Source organism: Poecilia formosa, unplaced genomic scaffold (assembly GCF_000485575.1).
Source record: "Poecilia formosa unplaced genomic scaffold, Poecilia_formosa-5.1.2 Scaffold201, whole genome shotgun sequence".
NCBI lineage: Eukaryota > Metazoa > Chordata > Actinopteri > Cyprinodontiformes > Poeciliidae > Poecilia > Poecilia formosa.
In genome coordinates this window covers 479,970-501,935 of record NW_006800140.1, presented here as the reverse complement: position 1 = coordinate 501,935, position 21,966 = coordinate 479,970, and the positions used below count along the sequence as shown (strand labels likewise).

At 36.2% G+C, this 21,966-nt stretch overlaps 2 protein-coding genes and 1 long non-coding RNA gene across 4 annotated transcripts; 2 read left to right on the top strand and 1 right to left on the bottom strand.

Annotated features, from left to right (window-relative positions):
- The first annotated feature begins 1,205 nt into the window (after positions 1 to 1,205).
- Positions 1,206 to 5,511, top strand: pcbd1 (pterin-4 alpha-carbinolamine dehydratase/dimerization cofactor of hepatocyte nuclear factor 1 alpha). Its single transcript, XM_007566920.1, has 4 exons — positions 1,206 to 1,410; positions 2,570 to 2,701; positions 2,772 to 2,852; positions 3,983 to 5,511. Exons 1-4 carry the CDS (start codon positions 1,408 to 1,410, stop codon positions 4,073 to 4,075), a joined length of 309 nt encoding a protein of 102 aa, XP_007566982.1. The 5' UTR covers positions 1,206 to 1,407; the 3' UTR covers positions 4,076 to 5,511.
- Positions 5,512 to 7,401: 1,890 nt separating this feature from the next.
- Positions 7,402 to 21,381, bottom strand: sgpl1 (sphingosine-1-phosphate lyase 1). Its single transcript, XM_007566919.2, has 14 exons — positions 21,109 to 21,381; positions 15,726 to 15,891; positions 14,399 to 14,466; positions 14,043 to 14,190; positions 13,474 to 13,553; positions 12,991 to 13,119; positions 12,783 to 12,871; positions 12,380 to 12,488; positions 12,200 to 12,298; positions 11,964 to 12,110; positions 10,787 to 11,025; positions 10,552 to 10,698; positions 9,328 to 9,448; positions 7,402 to 8,534 (listed from the first exon to the last, which is right to left on the bottom strand). Exons 1-14 carry the CDS (start codon positions 21,118 to 21,120, stop codon positions 8,391 to 8,393), a joined length of 1,698 nt encoding a protein of 565 aa, XP_007566981.1. The 5' UTR covers positions 21,121 to 21,381; the 3' UTR covers positions 7,402 to 8,390.
- LOC107838018 (uncharacterized) lies at positions 17,761 to 20,325 on the top strand. Of its 2 annotated transcripts, none has more exons than XR_001664068.1 (3): positions 17,761 to 18,067; positions 18,145 to 18,238; positions 19,671 to 20,325. It is a non-coding gene; the product is annotated as an uncharacterized LOC107838018 (long non-coding RNA). The 2 variants fall into 2 exon arrangements; XR_001664067.1 differs by having other exon boundaries at positions 18,045 to 18,067; positions 18,142 to 18,238.
- Positions 21,382 to 21,966: the final 585 nt, after the last annotated feature.

Below are 21,966 nucleotides of genomic sequence, written 5' to 3'. Positions count from 1 at the left end.
TTGTGTTGCTGTGGCCACCAGGTGGCGTTTTAGTCCTCTTGTTTTTAGTTTATGCTTTTTGTGAGGAGATTTCTTTTTTGTTGTTGACTTTTGTTGAATCTGAGAAAAAAAAATGTTAGTAGTCAGCGTTGTTCTGCGCTGCTGAGGTTGATTTGTTTTTACTCTTCTCAGAATAAAAGTTTTTATTGAAACCTGGTCGAATGACTTCTGGAGACTCATTGATACCACCCATTACATTTGATTTATTTCGTTTACTGAAAATAGGGAATTTTATTCCTCAGAATACTGAATAGAAAGTCCATCTTTCCTGCTGCATTTTATTTTTTCCAAACTTACCCACACTGTCATAGTTTTCAATTATATTTAGTCCACAGAGTAACTTTTAGTGTTTCTACAGAGGGCCAAAAGTGCCACAACATAATAAACAAATGTTAAAACTTTTTTTATATATAATGTATATTTATTTACTTAATATACACATATATTTATTTAATTTACCTTTGGGATCAATAACATATTTTTGAATTTGAATAACTGGATAAAAATGGTGGTATATTCATATGAGCACTTTCTAATTAATTTACTAATTTTAAACAATATTTAACACTCGGTCAACTAAATCATCACATTTAATTACTAAATACATATAATAATGAATAAATTAATATATTAAATAAAAACATTTACAAATTTCTGGCACTAAAGTTGCCAGAAATTTGATTTATACATCTAATTAAATATGGATAGTTAAAATATAATTAATTAAAAATCTAAATTCCTCATATGTTAATGGCAGATATAGGTATTCTGTCTCTGTCCGTTATTAAACATGGTCTAACATCTGATTGGTTGACCTGTAGAATTTGGTCCAATTCAGACCAATCATCTTGACAAGAGATGGTTTAGCCCCGCCCACTTTTACACCAATGGTTACAGATGAAGTTACGTTCTGTTGGGTCTAGAAAAAACATTGTAAATGACAAAAATCAATACTTTTATTGACATTTAATTTTTTTTCTCCTTTGTTCAACTAAATATGTATTTATTTTCTGTTTTATCTGTTTTAGTAGCTTTTTATGCACTATTTGGAGCTGATTTGTGTGTGATTTCCCTGCATTTTATTGAACATTAACCTTAGCTTCACTGTTTGTACAGAATATTGATTATTTTTAGTGAGTCCAGGAAGCAGAGTGTCATCACAGAGCAAACAGCAGCTGGCCCCACGCATGCCTGGTGCAGCAGATGAGTGTTTATGATTAAACCTGCGGCTGGACTCGCCTCTGTCTGGGATGATTTCTGCTCAGGCTTCAGCAGAGACGGCCTCTCAGGACCCCCAGCTCCCTGTTCAGATGGATTAGGTCCAGCTGCAGTCAGCGGCTCCCGCAGCAGAGCTTCCTCTCTTCCAGCATGGTGAGTACGGCAACCTGTTGCTTCACTTCCGGCGTTTTTACACCACAACGAACAGGAATGTGCGGGATTTATGCAGAAATGCGCAGTTTTATCCCGACTGTCCGCTGAGTTTGCGTGTTGGAGCCAGAGGGGATTTGTTTGTGAGCTGATGATGTTACTGATTGAGTAGATTACACTGTTGCTATGATACCTGATGTCACAGCGCAGATCCAAGCAGGGAAAAAGAAACATCTGCTTGGTTCAAACAGCTGACTAAAATCATGTGACTTTGAATAAATAGCTAAAAACTAAAATAGAAATGACCAAATGTATGCAGACAATCCCCTCAACCAACAGAAAACACATTTAAATAATCAGTTTTTTTTAAAAGCAGGAATGCGGCGGCTTATCGTTTCCAGATGGACGCGTTTTCAGCCAATCAGTGTTTGTGTTTGAGAAGCTGCCCCTCTCCCCACCCGCAGCAGCGAGTAAAAGCCTCTGCAGGCAGAGACAGAGGGGCAAGAGGAGCATATTTATAACAAAAAAAATCAAAAAATCAAGGAAAATTCACAGTAAAATAAGGAAACTTTCTGAGCTCCAAAAGTCAAAAACTAGCTAGAAAAAAAATATACATTTGAGATTAATTTTAAACATTTTCTACAAAAAATGGAAATTTCCAGAGTTGGAAAAGTGAAATATTTTCAGTTTCTCAAACCCAGAAAATTTCTAGTAAAAAAACAAGAAAATCAGAGTTTCAATAATTGAAAATTTGCTAGAAAAAATCTGAAATTTTTAGATTAATCTGAGAAATTTTCTAAAACAAACTTGGAAATTTGATTTTTAAAAATCAAAGTTTCTAAAAATAAAAGAAAAGTAAGTTTCTGACTTTGAAAAGCTAAAAATTTGCTGGGGAGAAAAAAATAATTTTGAGATTAGTCTCAAAATTTCTGCATGGACATTTGAGTGTCAAAACATTTCTAGAAGAAACAAGAAAATATCTGAGCTCCAAAAGAAAATAATATTGACTAGAAATAAAAATTCCAGAAAATTTTTGATTTCTGAGTTTGAAAATTCAAAAATTTGCAAGGAAGAAAAAGTTTCAAGTCGAAAATTTTCAAAATTTGAAATGCAGAAAATTTCAAGGAAGTATCTGAGCTCTCATGTCCCTGCCATGCTGCAGGCCGGTAAGATCCAGACTCTGAGCGAAGAGGAGCGCGCTCACCTGCTGCCGCTGCTGCGAAACGCCCAGTGGGTGGAGACGGTCGGCCGCGACGCCATCTACAAAGAATTCATTTTCAAAGACTTCAATCAGGTTTGTTCATCAAAGCCGCTTATGAACGCCGTCTGAACATGACTGCGTGACGCTTCCGCTCCGCCTGCAGGCTTTCGGGTTCATGTCCAGAGTGGCCTTACAAGCGGAGAAGATGGACCATCATCCCGAGTGGTTCAACGTTTACAACAAGGTACCAAACATCAGCTGAGGTTACATGTTGGTAGATATGTGCAAAAATTAATTAAATAACATTTTACTAATGTTTTAATAATATTGGACATGTTAAAACCTCACATCCAACATTTAGGTACAAAAAAATAAAATTTATAGGAGGATCTCAATCATATGGAAGGCCATTGCTGCCACTCTGATGAAAAACAAAATCCAACTTGTTTCTTAATTATGACTAAGCGATGATGTAAATATGAGATTATCCCATAATTACATGCTTATCAGTTTAAATTACTGGTTGAACTTGATCACTTAAATTAGATTTGTCAGTAGCTGCGTTTCCAAAAATATGCACAAAATGTTGCTAATGTTATTTGTAATTTTGTAATTGCATTGCTTCCATTAAATAAGAATTAATAAATTTGTTCACGTGATAAGTCATAAAAAAACATGTGGCACCATCATCCTCCAACTACTTCCTGTCATCTTCTTTGTTGTTTCTGCCAGTAGTAAGATCCGGTTGTTTATCATGTGACTCGTGATGTGAAAAAAGTGTTTCCATTGCAGTTTTCTGAAATAAAACAATTTCCATACTAAAACAACCCACCTAATTAACTGTGTCTCCATTGACCATAATTGTACAAATTGGAATTACAAAAATAAAATTGCTTGATAAACCGATGCCAAAAAAAATCATTTTTGATAAAGTTATTGCCCTGCTGTGAAGTGCCAACATTTATTTTGCAAAACTGCAAACATTTTACACATCACAAGAGTCGCATGATCAACAACAGGATGTTACTACTGGCAGAAACGACAAAGACGACAAAGAGGACTTGGTAGGAGGAGGATGGCGTAGCGGGTTTTTTAATGACTTATTGCGTGAACAAACTAATTCAGTAATTGTGTTTATTTAATAGAAACACTCCAATTGCAAAATTGTGTTTTTTGACATTAGCAAAATAGCGGTAAAGGTTTGCAACACATTTATAATGGAAAAACAGTGACTCTAGTGCAAAGAGTGAGTTTCTTTTAAATGGTTATGTTTCCATTAAGCAAATGTATGTTTGTATTTCCAATTTGTGTATTTACATGGTCTTTAGAAACTGAGCTAGCATTGAGTGTGGCGGTTCTTTTTTATCCCTGCAGGTCCAGATTACACTCAGCACCCACGACTGCGGCGGATTGTCTCAGCGCGACATCACTTTGGCCACCTTCATCGACCAGGCCTCCCTGATGTGATGCTGCTTTAACTGAGAAACATCGATCGGATTTCAAACGCCAAATGAAAGCAGATTACTCCCAGTTCTCTGTGAAAAAGAAAAATATGTAGCTGTTTGAAACTGAGAAAACAGAATCAGGTTTACGTTACGTTAGGATTTGAGTAATTTCAGCAGTCGTGATCCATTCCAGTCGGTGTCGCAGAAAAAACAGTGATTTGTTGTGCCTGTTGTTTTTTGTATTACGGTACTAAAATGTTAGCTTGCATTTGTGACCTGATGAGGCTAAATAATGACCAAGACGCCATTTTATCAGGGTGATTTATGTATCTTATAAGGTAGAAAAGTTCTGACTCAATCTCGTTGAGAGTTCAAGAGAGAAAGGGGAAAAAAACAACCTTATTTCAGTTTTTGGGCTTTAAAATAAAGAAAAACAAAAAAACATTTGGCCGAAGAAGTATTGGTACATTTTCTCCTGTGGAAAATGATGCAAAGAAAATGGATAATACAAGGAAAATAGATATAAAAAGAATATTACTGTAACTTTTTGTCATTTTGCCCATCATCCATGACAGACACAAAGGGCTAGCTAGCTAGCAAGGCTATATTAGCAGCTAGTTAGCACTAGCTTCCACCCAAGAAAATGGACAGAAGATATGAGACAAAAGAAAACTACAAACAAAAGACTAAAGTTAACTTTTATAAAAATATGATTTTTACATATTAAAATTGTCACCATGTTGTGACAGTTTGTTACAAAATGTAAGATTTGTGATAAACGTATTAAAAGACAACATACATTATTTTGATGAGCCAAAGACAGGGAGCCCAAAACAAGCTAAATTTAACTACTAGGCCACAAAGTTGATTAAATTAAAACTGAAAGATATAGTTTGATTTTTTTTTTATTGTTTTACCTGCTCAAAAATAAACATTTTTAGTAAATCTATATCTTTAAATATCAAAACCAAAAATGGCTTCAGACTGTTGACTTATTAAAAGAAAAACAGACATTTTCCCAAATATTTGCATGTCTTCAACCATTTTTAACCATTCTTGACATGTCGTTAAGGGCCAAACAAAATCATTTGAAGGGCCCCAAATGGCCCCCCGCCCACACTTTGGCCCCAAATCTTTATACTAGTGTGTCCTTATTCGAGTTATTTTAACATTTTATTTGAACTACTTGTAAACCCATACTACTAAATACAATCATTTAATGAGAATAAAGGGCAGACTGTTTATTTTCTGTGGAAAAAAGGCATTAGAGTAAAAGTTACAGCAAAAAGTCTTTATGGAAAGACTCGTTCAGAGTCGTTTGTTAGTCTTTATGTTGTTCACTGAGCCTCTTGCTGGACTCAGTTTGTAGGTTTAACAGGCAGATATGATGTAAATGTTACTGGACTGAACGATGATTCAACACATCAGGCACTGAATAAAACATGGAGGAAAAAACAACAAAACCAAGTACATTCATGTGTAATCGGAGTAAAAACGCTGAAAACAAAAAAAGGCTTGAATGTTGATTAGAAAGTGGTTAAAAGTTTTTACGACGGCGCATTACGGCCACTGCAGAAAGAAAGGAGACAAAGGAGCAAATTTCTGCCATAAAACTTTTAAAAAAAAAATTTGATTAAATTTCAAATTTTCCAGAAAAAAAAATAGAAATTTATGAGGTCCAAAATTTATTAAAAAAAAAAAAAAATCTCAGAATTGTTTTTAGGAAGATAAAAAATTATTTAAACTGGAACATTTAAAATTTTTGAAACTCAAATAAAAAAAAAGTGGAGAATTTTTAACAAAATTCAGAAAGTTTTCAAGTTTTTCCTAGAAAATCACTGAGATTAATTTCATTATCTTTTTTCCTAGCAAATTTTCCACTTTTGAAACTCAGAAATTTCCATTTTTCCTAGAAAATTTCTGTGAATAAGCTCAAACTTTGTTAGTTTTTTTACTAATTTTTCTCTCGTTGATGGTCCTAATACGCCGCCGTATATTTTAAATCATTATTATTATGTGGCTGATTTAAACACCAACAGAGGAGATTCTCCCTTTTTCGCACCACTTCGCACAAGAAAAACGTATATTGCACAAAACTACTTTAACCGCATCAGGACAACACACGAGTCAGAGACAAAGTGATTTACAGTTTGCTTCGTTAACCTTTAAGGAACCGTCTACATTTCTGGAAACGTCCTCCCAACCGCCTGGTCTGCGGGTCTGAAACCGTGTCAACATGGCGGCCTGATAAACTCCCAGTGTTGTGTGGAAATCTGTCAGCCTGCTGGATGAGGCGAGTACAAACTGAGGTAGATTCAATTAGGACACAAATTAGCACAAGACTAAACACAGAGTAGAAACCACTGAGAAGGAAACAGACCAAGAGTTGAAACTTCAGTCTGTTAGGAAGAAACCTGAAATCTGATTGAATCTGGATATTAATGCCCCTCGTCTCCTTTACGGCGAAACATCAAAACTCTGGGAACAAATGAATTCCTCATGCAGGCAGAGCCAACAGTCAGACCGAGGTTTTCAGAGACCTGCAGCACAACGCCGTGTTACGGCCGTCACAGGAAAAATAAAGGAGTAAATTCCCACCAAAAATCTCCAAAACTTTCAGATCAATATCAGAAATTTTCTAGAAAATACACGGAAATTTCTGGTATTGAAAAGTCAAATATTTGTTAGATAAAAACCCAAATTTCGAGATTAACATAAGAAATTTTCCAGCAAAAACAAATTTCTAGGTTTCAAAAGTTAATTTTTTTTTGACTATTATACATTTTCTAAGTTTCAAGAATTGGGATTTTTCAACTTTTGGAAATTTTTGAATTTGAAAAATTTAAAATTTGCAAAAAAAACAAACTTTTTGAGACTAATCGCTGAAATGTTCTGGAAAAATAACCCTGAAATTTGTCAGTTTCAAAGATCGAAAATATAAAATTTTTGAAACAGAAATTTCCAAGCGTTTTCAGGGAAAAAAAGAGATTAATCTAAAAGTTTTTGAGTCGTTTGTAGCATATTTTAGTCTTTTCAAAAGTTTTTTTCTTGACAATTTCTGAGATAAATCTAAAAATTGGAACAATTTCTATCAAATACTCAAGTTTTGAAACATAAATGTTCTTTTTTCTACAAAATATTTCTGATTAGTCTCAAAATTAATCCGAAAATTTGCTAGCTTTTTCTTGCAAATTTTTGACTTTTGAAACTCAGAAATATTCAAAAGTCCAAAATGTTCAACTTTTGAAAATTTTCTAATTTTCAAAAGTCAAAAAATTTTAATTTTTGAAACTCGGAAATTTAAGAGTTTTCAAACAAATTTTCACTTTTAGTCACTTTAAATGTTCAAGTTTTTTTCTAGGAAATTTCTTAGTTTTTTGGTGGATTTGAAAGGCCGCCGGACTGCAGAGCTCTTTGCACCGACAAGACAAAATGAAATAAATGCTGCATGTTGAGGCAGAAATATTGCTGCAGTTCTAACGTTTTCACGCTAGAGGGCAGCACAGCAGCTCTAACAGTGGTTTTGAAGTGTTACTGAAAGAAGCTGAAATGTTCAGACAAAAATAAAAACAATGAAAACAGAAGAAAAAACTGAATTGTTTCGCTATAGTTTAAACACTGGTGCATCTCAAAATATCAAAAACTTCTGAAATTTCCACCATTTCAACTGTTAACGTGTTTATATTGATGATTATAGCAGAAATGTAATGAAAACCAAAGATAAAAGTCTCTTAGAAATTACTATACAAGTCCAATAACATCAAAATATCAGCTGGGCTGCATACAAGCAAAGTTAATGGAAAGTTAACTGGAAGAAAAAACTGTGGGCTTCCTCAGGACTGCTACTTCCTGATCCCCTCCATGCCATGCTGCATTGATGCAGTGGTTTCCTAGAATGTAATATTCTAATCTTGAGAGAAGAAGGCTTTTAGATTTTCATTAGATTGAATGAATAATCACAGAAATGATCAGAAATAAACATTGAAATCAACAGATTAATTTTATGATGTTTTTTTGATTTCTTGAGATGCACCAGTAGAACATGTCAAGATTAACAAATGAAAACTGTCACTGAAATGAATGGCAGATAAAATAACACACACACACACACACACACACACACACACAGTCCGATGGCATTGTTAAAATCAAGTTAAAGGTTCTGGTGGACCCAGGAAAGTCCAGTTTCCCTCTGGGTTCAGCTTAGCGATGATGGCTTCTTCTTCTCTCTCTCTGCAGACGTTCTCAGTGCAGTTTTAAATAAGGCAACCGTTGAGCGATTTAACAAGGAGCGCATTGACCTTGAAATCGGGTTCAAGGACGTGGAGAGTTAAACTTTAGTGGGCTTTGCCGTTGCCGTTCATGTGGCTGACATTGGATTTCGGTACCTCGGTGCTGTAGAGGCAGTCCAGGAACCCTCTGGAGATCTCCGTCACCAGGGACCGGTCCGGGATGGACTGGGCCATGCCGTAGATCGCCCCCTGGAGGGGAGAGGGAGAGCGATCAGACAAACCCAAACTCAGCATTCGGTCCAGATGACAGACAAGATGGCTCCGCCCACGCCGAGTTTCACTCAGGAAGAGCAACCCTCCGACAAACTACCGCTGGAAAAGGCTGTGATCCTCACAGCGATTCAGAAAGAGTCATACATTAGGTTTGTATGGAAGACAACTTGTGCCACTTGGAGAAAAAAGGGAATTTACTTTTCCTATTATCAAAATTTTGACTTTTTTCCCCCCAGAATGTACCTTTTTTTTCCTCAACATTTTGGCTTTGTTTTCTCAGAAGTTTGGCATTTTCTCTTCATCATTTTATTCTGCTCAGTTTCAGAATGAGATGTTTTAGGGCATCTTGTTACTTTAAATCCAAATAAGCTGCTGCTGGTGACGCCCCCAACTCGACATTTACAAATACACTTGAAAATGGCTACAAGCAAATATGTAATTATACAGCTGTACATCTTTGAAAAGCAGAAGTGGAGCCTCCTGCACAACCAACTGGAATCCAGCAAGTGGTTCCTGGAAGGTAATTCAACAACAAAACACTCGTCTTTTCCAGCAGCCATTGTGCAGCATATATAGTGGTAAAACCAGCTGACCAAACATGCTGGAGCTCAGCTTGGGTTGCTAGGTAATGTTACATTCAAAAGGTTCCCAGAATGGCTCATTTCTGAGACACCAAAAAACATTAACTTATTGCCAAAAACAGCTGGGTGGTTTCTTAAGGTGCTTGGGTTGTTTTTAGAAGCAGTACAAATCCAAATCACCAACTCACCATTCCTGTGGTTTTCTCACTGGGGTTCTTCATGATGATGGCGACCTGCTCTTTAACTTCCCGAATGAACCGATCAGCGACGCCAGGATGGGTGTGCAGCACCGTGCAGCAGAGGTGGATGCTGCAAAGGAAGAAACGACGCTGTAAACACTGAAACTACCAGCATGGTTGGAACGTACGGAAGCTCAGAAAGGACGAGAATTACACCACTTGGCCTCCAACTAAAGAACATCAGCTTAATGTTTGCAGAGGTGGGAAATGTATCCAAAAATGTTATTTAAGTGAAAGTAGTACTGCTTCGACATATTTTTATTCAAGTCCGCTCATTTTTTATCATGAGAGGAATCTTGTTTATCCAGTTTTTACATTAGTTTCCTGTTAAATTCATAGATGATTTACTCTGCAGCTGCCCTGTTGGCTCTTTGAGTTTCCCCCATCCGTCACTTTCTGTCACCCTGCATACTTTCATTTCTGACTCGGCTTTTAGTTAAAGTTATTGTGAGGAGACATGCTGGTGATTTTTGTTTATTATTCATTTCAAACAGGTTTTTAAAAACAAAGACGGTATTAATGCCAGTAACTTTCTGCGTATTTGTTTTTGTGTCCCCTTAGAAAGTACCTCAGTATCAGTTCTTCTGTTTATCGTTTCAATTAGTGGCTGGATTCAATAAAAATAATTTAACTGAGTTAATTGCAGGGTCTGTAAATAATTTATCAACAAAATAAGCAACATTTTCAATTCAGAAACCATTTTGAATTGAAAAATTCAAAATGGTTTTGCTGCTAAAATACTGAATTAATAGACATTTTAGCACAAAAACCATTAAATTTGTTTTTAATTTGTTATTGGTGCAAAGTAAATTCGATTCAGAAACAATTTACTTGGATATATATTTTTAAAGTCAATAAAATTTCTTTTTTCAAAATAAAAATACACTAGAACCAAAGTTTCTCTGTTAATCTGTGGATTATTTCTGAACAATATTTCCAAATTCAAATAAAAAATAAAAGGGAAATCAAATGTTGTAATTCAATGAGTTATTGAAGCTCTCCTGTAGCAGTCTGTATTACAGTGAATTTCAAGAAGCCTCTGACTGAAGACTGTTTTTCATCATTTTCTTGATTTTATGTTTTTCCAACCTAATCTCCAGAGATGATTTGATCCTCCTGACTCAGAGATTTGTAGTTTTTTTCTCTAAATTTCCCGCTTTCCCCTCATCCAACCTGGACGGAAACTGCAGCGTGTTCAGGTTCCAGCCCTTTGACGTCAGCGCATTCGAAAGGCGGAAGATGTCGAAGTCCTCGGAGCCGATGGCCACCACGGACACCTCCGGGTTCCCGAACACAAACACTCCCTTTATTTTTCTAATCCTGTCCAAAACAAAAACAGAAAACCAACAGACGTTAGCATGGTGCGCTGCTGCGTCGGTTCAGCGCCGGCTGCACGCGGCCGTCTCACTCGTTTCTGATCTTGCGCGCCGTGCCGATGATCTTCTTGGTGGCCTCCACGTAGCCGCTCTCTCCCATGTACATCATGGTGGCCCAGCAGGCGGCGATGATTCCTCCAGGCCTGGAGCCCGCCACCGACGGCGAGGCGTAGATCCCCCCCTGCCAGTCTGGAGCCACGAAGTACTGGTACTGACGGTACTTTTTATCGCTGTAGAGGATCACAGAGGAGCCTTTGGGCGCGTAGCCGTACTGGAGAGAAAAGGAGATGGAAATAAAAAAGCTACATGAGACTTTGTGACTTTATTTAAACCAGAGCTGTCCGAAGTTTGTGCCAAAATTACATTCAGAGAACCACTTTTCTATTTCTACTAAAACTTGAAAGGTTCAACTTTTAATATATTTTGTTAATATATTAACAAATGTTAATATAGACAATATTTTTACAAAAATAAGCTAAATCAAATTTTTTTTAGGAAGGGAATCTATAAATTATTGTTGATCCAAAAAGGTTTCTGTATTCCAAAGCTTTTTTGGGGTTTATTTTCCTTGTTTTTTTTCTTTTTACATTTAGAAAAAAAAAAGTTTGGGCAGAGTTTGCTGGTTTTAGCAAAATGTAATCAATGAAAACAGAAACATTTTACTAAAACAAAAATAAGTTGTCTTGTACATAAATAAATGTTGTTTAAAAACATTTTATTTGTGTTAAAATCTCAAATTAATCACAAATTTGCTCCATTATTTAATTGTTGACTGAAACATGAAAAAGTACACTGGGAATTTTTTTCATTTATAAAATGGGAAAAATGTCTTGTCATTAGAGAAACAATCTGCCAATGGAACTGGAAGTCAGTTGCTAGGTAACGGGCTGGGCTAGGCTGGGGTTGCTAGGTAACGGGCTGGGCTTGGCTGACGTTGCTAGGTAACGGCCTAGAGCCCATTGACTGTGAAATAACTGAAATAATCTGCCAAAAGAACTAGCACTTTTTCATCAATATTAAGGAATTATTTATTTAAAACAAGTTTCTATTTCTGAAAAGTTACTTCTAAGTTAGTTTTGTCTTATTTCAAATACTCTAAGATATTTATGTGAGAAAATAGGCCAAAAATACTGTGTAAGATTTAGTATTTCTACAGTGCCTGCTCTGTGTGGGATCCAACTCTGGTCTCTAGTTAATCACGCTCCTTACCTTGTGGGTGTCTGCAGAGATGCTGGTAACTCCCTTCACTCTGAAGTCAAACGGGGTGAGTGAGTAACCAGCTTTTTTCATGAAAACAATGAGAAACCCGCCCAAACAGGCATCCACATGCAGCGGGATGTCATAGCGCACCGCCAGCTGCAACACAGCAAGGGAAAGTTTCAAAGAACGGACTTCCCTGTTTCTGTTTTTGGGCATATTGGGTTAGGAAATGTCTGGCCTCTGACCTTGGCTACTTCTTCAACCGGATCCATGATTCCATGTGGGAACTGGGGCGCCGAGCAGACAAGCATGGCTGTGTTTTTGCTGATGGCTCTCCTCATCGCCTTGGTGCAGAGAAAACAAAAGAAGAATAATGAACATTGAAAGCAGGAAACACTGAGAGGGAATAACACACACGCACTCACCTTAACGTCGACCTTCATGGTCTTCTGGTCAAGAGGAATGTGGACAAGTTTCATCCCAAAGTAATGTGCTGCTTTGTCGAACGCTGCGTGGACGCTCACTGGAGCAAGACTGAAGATTAGGACAAAAAAACACCTCAGCACTTTCACTGAAACATAGGGCTGAAACGATTAATCGCAATTAATCAGCTATTGAAATAATCAGCAACTAATTTAGTAATCGATTAATCGTTAAGTAGAGAATATAAACTCCCAAAAAAAAGGTAATTTACTAACAGACCAATGCAATCAGAGCAGTAATTTGATTAATCGTCACAATAATTGATCGATTAATCGATAACTAAAGTAATTGTTAGCTGCAGCCCTACTGGAAACAAAAAGCCAGGTCTTCTGAAGCTCATCTTACATTTCAGGGAACGTCACGCCTCGCTCACAAGCCATGTCTCTGTACGCTTTGCAGGCCATCAGGATGCTCTCCGTTCCTCCAGAAGTGACCTGGGAAAAAGCCAACATGAAGATGCATCAAATTCAGCAAATCTTTCCTCAACGGCTTGTGGATTTCCTGAGATTATAAACATAATATTTTATTTGGAGTCTGAAGTCTGGGGTTTTACAGTTCCACAGGAGTTGGGTCCACCGTTGAACAGGGAGCAGGACATTCGGACAACCTCAGCTTCCATCTTCCTGACGCCAGGAAAGATGTCTGGGTGGAGAGGGTTGCTCCACGCAAAATCTCCATAAACCTGCGCAACAAAACATAAAATGGGAAAAAAAACTTAGAACAAAGTCACACAACTACCAACAAAAAAAGCTTTCAAGTGTAGCAGGGCTGAAACGATTAATCATGAAAAACCGATTAATCGCTGACTGCAGTATCCAGAGTAAAACAAGGCCATTTACTGAAAATGTTTATTCTCTTAATGAAAAAAGGATCTTAATTATTTTTTGTTTATTTGTATCAAAATCTAATAAAGCACTGGCACATTTTGCTGATTTTTTATTTAACCACTAAAGTCTTTTTTTATACAATATTTGAACTACAGAAACAACCGAATTCCTTTTTTAAACAAGAAAATAATAATTGTCTTGCCTCATACCTTCACCAGGAGTTTGGTCAGGGTTTCATCCCCCCAGTACACGGCACCGGAAACACACCCTTTGTCCCACTGAACCTCGTCTGGAAAACAAATATTTTAATTTAATTTTATATCTCATTCACTCAATAATATGACTGAATGAAATGGAGCAGAAGGAAGTAAAAACTTATATCTGCCCCCTACTGACATGACAATTAATCTCAGAGGACTACAAACATATTTCAAATGCACAAAAAATAAACAAAACAAGCAAAACAGCTGAACGCTGTGTCTCATTTTCTTTATACTCATACATTTACGATTTAGTGCACTAAGTTGACAACTTGATAAAACCAATGCTAGTTATCATCAGCAGGGAGATGGAGATGGGATCTTGGTCTATAAAGTCTTAATAAAGGAAAACATAAGAAATAATTAAAATTCAGGCAGGTAAAGCCTGGCTGCCCGCCAGGCTTATAAACCTGACAGATTCAACTCCACACTTCCTGACAGGACGTCAGAAACAAGCAGCTTTCTTGGGAACATAAATCTCTCCCGATCCAAGCGGCTCATTGCGCTGAATCACTTACTCAGCGTTTGATACTCTTTGATTTTTTCCATGACTTGGCTCTGAGTTAGCCCTTTAGTGGGCAGCTGCTGAGTGTAGCTCATCCCCTCCTTCAGCGTACACAGACTGTGGGACATGTCGTCCAGAGCCTTGTTCAGCTGCTTCTGAATCTGTTGCATTAAAAAAGAAAGACAGACATTTGTAATTGCAATAAAGTTGCTGAAGTCAGCAGAAGTAAAAGTGTGACTAGCTGAACTGAAGTAACCAGCTTATCATGAGTGCGTGATGCAAAGTGTGCCAAAGGTCCCATAGTGACTCACAGGAATCCCAGACAACAATCGGACCACAGAGGAGGAGCAGATCCACCACAGAACTTACATTGTCACCAACAAAGGGTATTTTTCTGATGAGTTGAAAGACTTGCTTCTTGATTCTGGAAGTGAGACCTGAACCGGAGACAAAGAGCAGCAGCTGTGGGTGAAAATTACAGGAAGTAATCGCAGCTGACTGTGACTAACACTGCATTCAGTTTGATGAAATCATCATTTTATTCTGCCAAGTGGGGGAATATTTTGGGGGTTTTCACCTCTACAAGCCTGAACAGCAGAAACGCCGAGTGGCTGTTAGTAGATGCAAAAAGCCCTGAAATGAAATACCTAAACATTTCTGTTTTCAGGAACGGGAATGTCTTAAAACTAAAACCTTTCACTAACAAACAATAAATCAATTAATCGCATGATTAAAACAAGCTCAATAATTTCCATTTCCATGATTTATTGTTTTTTCTTTTCTTTTCTTCCTTTCTACCACAAGCTGGATGACAAGTCTTCTGTCTGGTGTTTGTTTATAGAGACTTCATAATTCACTTTATTTGTTGTTTCTATTGTTCAGTTTATTTATTTTTGGTTATTTAAAATGTCTTCCAGTTAAAGTGTTAAACGTTCATTAGAATTTAAAGTTTATTGATTTTTGAGAATATCTTCTTGCATTATTTTTCCATTATATTACTTGGAAATGGTCTCAAAACAACATTATCATTTATCACAATAACTTCTGGAAAAATTAATCGTCCATTAATCGTGTTTGTGTCCATGTGATGTTTGGTCGCCTTATTAGATCATTTAGAAGCAATAGGAATATTGTTTGTTTTAAGTAAAAATAACTAGATAATTTTAGATATTTTTATATTGTGTCAATACAATAAACTGTTTTTTCTTTTCTACTCCAAATTATTATAAATTGAAAGTACAATACCGACCCAAATAAGAACAAAAACTCTGATTACTCTGAAAATTATGTGAAAGTAAGGGTGGGCATTTATCGTAAAATATTTCTTACCATCATAAAAAAATGTATTGTTGTCTCAATAAATTTTAATTAATGATGTTAAATAAAAAGTAAAACTGAAAGCATTACTGGAAAATTAGATATTTTCTCCACTATTAGTTTCTTGAAAGTATTAATAAATATCAATAATTTAAAAAATACAACAGAATGCAGTTACTGTGTGCAGTATGGTGAAATAAATCTCACTTGTCCTAAAATGGGAGTGTTTAAGTATAAATAGCTTATTTTATCATCATTTTTATCGTTATCACAATAGTTTTAGAAGATATCTCGATAAAACTCAGAGTCCATATCACCCATCCTTATGTGAAAGCAGCTGTAGCTCATTATTTAGTTATTTCCAGGTGTGAAATATTACTTTCTCGCTGGAAGAGGAATCGTTTGAGCCAGAGAACCGCCAGCGTGGTGAGAACAGATGCTCCGATGATTTGCCACGGCTCCAGGTGGGAGCAGCGGGAGTTGAGCTGCCGCCGGCCTTCCTCCAGGTACAGCAGCAGCATCTCCTTATACACCTCCAAGGCACTCTGAAAGGACAACACACGACTTATAATTCATTTTTTATTTATGTTTTATTACATTAAAATCGGCTCCATTCATTTAACTAATAACGTCCGCTTAGTCCTTTTTTTAGTGTTGTAGTTTGGCTGTCATCCACCAGGGGGCGCAGCTGGTTAAGGGGAGCCAGCAGTCTGTTAAAAACAAAGATGGCGGAGGCTCCTTAGAACGGGAAATTGTAACGGTCCAAATAGGGTTGCCACCCATCCCTTAAAATACGGAATCGTTCCGCATTTGGCTGTTAAACGATACGGGACGCGATTTGTTCCGTATTTCTATAAATGTCCGATAGACACGCCTATCACACACATATCAACACTAATTATAACAATAATGACCAAAATAAAACACAGGAAATATTAAGGTCAGCTAAATTCTCGTGGCAGGAGTTAAAGGACCCCTGAACGCTAGGGACCGACGCTGTTGTCACGGTTGCCTAGAGACGGACACTGCGCAGCCGCGCTGAGCTGCTATCAACCCGGATCTTTTTAAAACGTCCTCAGCCCGATACTCCACCGTCCTTAGAAGTAAAACCTCTCGTATATATACAGACGTGAGAGAGAAGACGCAAATCCCAGGCTGAATAATGTTAGTGAGAAAAAAAACAAAAGAAATGTGTTCGTCCTGGCGCAGTGTGCTACCAGACAGAATGGATCAGGAGAGGAACTGCAGACCCGTCAGAACCTAAAGAACCAGAAATCGGCATCTCTCAATCATCTCCTGAGGCTGATATGGTAGAACATTTTATTGTTGATTAAGTTTCTTATTGTGCTTTTAGTCGACTGTTATGAGTTGATTATTTGCTTAATATACAATAACATCAGCCAAAATAATATAAATGGTCATTTAGAGAACAAATCATACTGAGAGATTAACAGTAAATACATAAATATTTCCTACTTTAAAAAGATTTGACAGAAAACGCAGAAAGATTATTAAAAAGTAAAAGAAAACATGACGCCAATAAGCACCATTGATTTTGAGGCCTGTCTGCACTTCATGGAGCAAAATCATTAGGATTTTTCTGTTACAACTTAATGATTTTTTTAAAAATTCAGCATATTATTAAAAAAATTTACCCAGTCCTACATCAGTACGAGTGAAGCTACAATCTCCAAACATAATAGTTTAAAAATATGATCATCACTGCATCAAAATTAGAAATAATTACTGTTATTACTGCTATTATCAATGCCATTGTCATTCTTTAATGAAGTTGTCAATCATTTGTGGCATATTGAAAGAATTTTAACATTAGAAATTATTCTTGCTTGCTAATAGCATGAATGCATTTACCAGTTATTCTAATTAAGAAAATATGTCACAACCAAGTTCATGTGAATAGTAATTTATGACGCCAGACAGTTGGGTGTAAAAATAAGTTCATACTTCCACCCACTATTTGGAACTGTTTTTCTTTCGCTTCTTTGTGTGAGAGAATGGACATCAGATGTAATTACACCCCCTCCCTTTTCTGTTTGTTTATTTGCTTCCATTTTTCTTATCCTGGCAGTGCTCTTAAGCTCCACTTATCTTACTGAGATGCACTGGACTGCAGTGACAACGCTTCGCCACCAGTGGGCACATAGAGCACAGTGAGCAGCACTCCTGACGCAGCGAGCCAACGGCAATTAAGCATAGCAACGGCTGGTCAGTGAAGGCGCTCACTGTCGCTCTCATGTTTCCACAGCAATTGTCAAAATAAAAGAACCTGCGCAACACCACACTGATTTATTATTAAGTGTGCAACATTTGACTTTAATTTTGTTTATATATTACACTACATTCAATTAAGTCAAACTAAAACATGTAACCCTTATCTTATGGAGAGATCCTCAGCAAGAGAAAACTCTTCTTAATAAAATGGCCGCTTATTAATTAATCGTTACTCGGTCGATTAACCTGCATTACAGAAAAGCGGAATAAGTTTCAGGATTTACTTTAGAAGTCATTGTCGGATCTACAGAGAACCTGGGAAGGAAATAACACATTCTTCCCTCTACAGGGGAAAGTGTTGGGAAAACGCTGAGCTAACTGGGTGACTCCTCCCACTCTGTGTTAGGCAACTGGTTGAGAGGAAGTTCGCCCAACTATAAACAGTCCTGCATTTCCTCTGATCAACATAAAGAGCTTTGCTCTGTTTAGGTGTGAATTCAGCAGTGAGATACCAATGAATCAAATTGCACAAGCGTGGTAACATTATCTCCATTATCTCTCAGCAGAGGTGTGTTTACAACCCCGCGGCGGACATTTTGATAGGACAGACCCTCCACATCAGCTGCAATCAGATGGAGAAAGCTTAAGGTTCACAGCATTGTATCTTAAGAACTCGCTATCTGTGTGACCTCCAGTTTCCATCACCTTTCAGTTTTTCACGTTTTGTCACCTTGCAATAACGAACTTCATAACATCTCACTGGAGTTTACAAAAAATTACAATCTGACAATTTTTGTTGGTTTGATGCCATTTTCTGATCTTACATGTTGTGTTTCCAGTCACTATAAGCAGGAAAATTACAGTAATTAACAGAAATAGAAGCTTGAAAACATCTATAAAAGTCTACAAAATGTGCCTCATTTAGTCAATAGAAATGTCAGTAAAGGTTTAAAAAGATAAGCGTGTAAAAGAGACAATCTGATAAATTTTTGTTGGTTTGTTGTGATTTTCCAACACAAAAAATAAAAAATGAAAATGAGGTAGCTATACTTTGGTACAAGTTTTACAGTTAATTAAATGCTTCTTCTTTTAGCACATCAGCATTAAATCAGTTTCAATGGGTTCATTTTGAAGAAAGAACCACACAAACTCCATTAAACCATTTTTTTTCTCATTAAAATAAACTTTTTTCTCGTAATTTTAAGATGTTTTTCTGGTAAAATATTTTCTTTATTCTGCTAATATTATGACTTTATTATTGAAATTAAGCAAAAATTCTTGTAACCTGACCCTAATAGTCTCTGATATGGATGGCTGAAATAAAAGCCACTTTTTAAAAATATTTCTGAATGTGTTTGAAAATGAAAGAAAAAAATTTTTTAAATCTGATATTTTATTTTTAAGCAAAATCTCCCAGCCCCCAAATTACAGTGAAGTCAATAAGTCAATAAGTTTATTGACTTGATTTAATAAACTTTATCATCAATATACAAACACGTTCTTATAACACTTATGCTACATGAGTGAAAAGTTTTTTTGTTGTTTATTTTATTTGTGTTTATTTGTAGATTTTTTAGTTTTATATTCACTAATTGAAGAAAAATTTAAAAATTGTAAAGAAAAAATTATAAAAAAGAAAAGGGAGCAGGAAGAGGAAAAATCTTGTATAAATGTTCTCAATAATTACAAAATAATTAATATATTAAATTAATATAAGTTGCAAACAATATATCACTGTTAATTCAAAAGACTTAATCATTTCTTTTTCCTTATGAAGTATTTTTAAATCCTCATTCGAATATTCCATAATTTTACTCCACGCATTGAAACGCACATTTGCTTTAAAATAGTCTGGACACTTTTACTTTTAAAATCATATTTCCTTCGGTTATATCTGTCACTTGATCTTAAGACAAAAAAATTGTTTGTAAATTAATTGGCAATAAAGTCTTTCTAGCTTTAAAAATAACTAATAAACTTTTTAAATTAGCCAAATTCTTTAGTTTGAAGATATTCGGTTGGTTAAACGTTTATTTGTGACGTGCAGTGATGACATTGCAGCTGTCTGTTTAGACGGCATCTCCTCTTTCAGGTTTGGCAGGATCCAGTGCAACGGCAGCAAAGAACAGAGCAGAGCAGAGCAAACCCAGTTGGGCTTTCAGAACCGGCCTCTACTCTGTTATCACCAGCATCACTGATTATTCACCTTTACACACCAATAACCCTCTAAACCCACTCGGCTGTCTTTGCCTGAGGAAAGCTTAAACCCAGCTCACACAAAGGATGTTGGTTTGTATTGTTTCCCTCATTGTTGAGCCGTAAACGCCCATTTCTCTCAGCCCCCCCGTCCTGACAACATCTGACTGCTTGAAATCAGATCTTTTGTTGTCTCCCAGGAGGCTTCGCTCTCATGGGAATATGAGGTGGCTGCTGACAACAAACAAGTCCTCCAACTTTTAGCTAAACATCTGCAAACAGAGCTGGGTAGCAACTAGTTACATCTACTTGACTAACTTTTTTAAAAATGTACTTTAATGGGTATTTTTACTACTCTGTACTTTCTACTTTACCTGAGTAATTTTATTATGAAGTACTTCTACTCTTCCTTGAGTAAAATTTCTGTATTTTCTACCCATTGAATGAAACGAACATGTTTTAACCTAAAATTCACGAGACACAGACAGTTTTTGTTAAAGTTTCATCAGTTTTTAAGTGAAAGAAACTGATTTGGAAACACTGTTCTTTGCCTGATTTATTTTTGGTTACTTATATAAATTATTGTCATTTTCATCCTTAAAATACCAAAATTCCCACTTAACTTTATATTTTGGTCTGACTAATTTTGTAATTTTTAAATATTAAATGATCGATAGTTTGATCAGTATCTCGGTACTTAAGTAAGTACACTTTTACCAAATGCTTTTTTTACTCTCGAGTAATTTTTGCTACTTTTTACTTTTACTTGGGTGCAATGTTTGGGTTTTCAGCCTTCCTCTACTTACTAAATGTAACAATAATAAAGTTTTATTTAGGAGAAAAGTGATTAAATGTTCAAAGTGCATCTGGTTTGTTCTGTTTGAATTGATCCAGGCTGTAAAATCTGCCCTAACAGCAGTCTGTTGCTATCTTTTTAAAGAAAATCACACTCCAATATGAACAGCTAACAACAATAACACATTGTTGCAGCTTCCGGCAGGTTCATGCTGGACAGGATCTCCAGTTTTACCCTACAATAAACAACAGCAGTGCTCTTTAACCCCACTTACAGCAGGTTGGTGACTCCAACAGAGGCTAAATTTTAAGTTTTATTTAAATTATAGAACAATAATGTGGGGAATTACATCATATATATTGATTTTTATCAACAGCAGAACAATAGCGGTGCTTAAATTGTTATTTAACACTTGTTCTTCTAGTAAATCGCCCTATTTATGTTCTTTGTAAGTCCTTAAGGAAAACAGTTAGCTAAGTTCTCCACTTAAACAAGTCAGCCCTAAATAAAACGGAAACAAAAGTCAAGAGAAACATACCCAGTAATCCATGTTTCCGAGTTGAGCTGTCGTTTAAATTCTTCCTCTTTGTTCACTTCTCATATAAAGCCTGACTTTCTGCTCCTCGGCTCACATCTAAATGCTACAGGGAGCCGCAGCGAGCAGAAAGCTAACCCTGATTCAGGAAGCAGCTTCTGCGCCGTCTGCGCATGTGTAGATCTGACAACGATGCTGATTGGCCTGAGTACATAGACTCCTGGTGTGAGTGTTTGTTCCGCATGAGATGCAGATCTGAGTTGTAAACAACGGGATTGCTAAACCCACTAATGTTGGTGTTCCATATTCAAACTGTTACGAAAGAGGAAAAGAAACAAACAAGAAAAACAACAACAGGATTTTAACTGTGATGTGAAAAAAAGTTTAATGGTTTTCTCCAAGTTCAATTAAATCTATTTTAAAATTTTGTTACACATAATTTTCATGCTTTTATTTATTTATTTATTGAATATATTTTGTATTTTCTTTTATTTATTTTTCCTTTTTATTTATATAATAAAACACTTTTGTAATTATATTATTTTCCTCAAATTAAGCATTATTAATGCTGATGGCTGTGGACAGGAAGGATTTCCTGTAGAGGTCTGTATTACAGCAGTGCAGAAGAAGCCTCTAACTGAAGACAATCTGTTTTTCTAAGACAGTCTCTTGAAGAAGATGGTCAGGATTACCTGTAATGTTCTTTATTTTATGAAAGATCTATTTATTCATCTATCCATCAACTTATTTTGTAATGTTACCGCCTTATCCCAAAATGGATTTAATTCACTTTTGGTATAAAATTCTACATAAGATACCCCAGACTGACAAATTGAAAAAAGTCAGTTTGAAATTTTTCCT

Bases quoted from the DNA above. Each gene is read 5' to 3' on its own strand.
- sgpl1 (XM_007566919.2), bottom strand. The intron at 14,467-15,725 runs GTAATATTTCAC...TCTCCGGTTCAG, and splicing joins ATTCCTCTTCCAGCGAGAAA to GTCTCACTTCCAGAATCAAG. The intron at 12,872-12,990 runs GTAAAACCCCAG...GCTTTTTCCCAG, and splicing joins GACCCAACTCCTGTGGAACT to GTCACTTCTGGAGGAACGGA.
- pcbd1 (XM_007566920.1), top strand. The intron at 2,702-2,771 runs GTTTGTTCATCA...CTCCGCCTGCAG, and splicing joins TTTTCAAAGACTTCAATCAG to GCTTTCGGGTTCATGTCCAG. The intron at 2,853-3,982 runs GTACCAAACATC...TTATCCCTGCAG, and splicing joins GGTTCAACGTTTACAACAAG to GTCCAGATTACACTCAGCAC.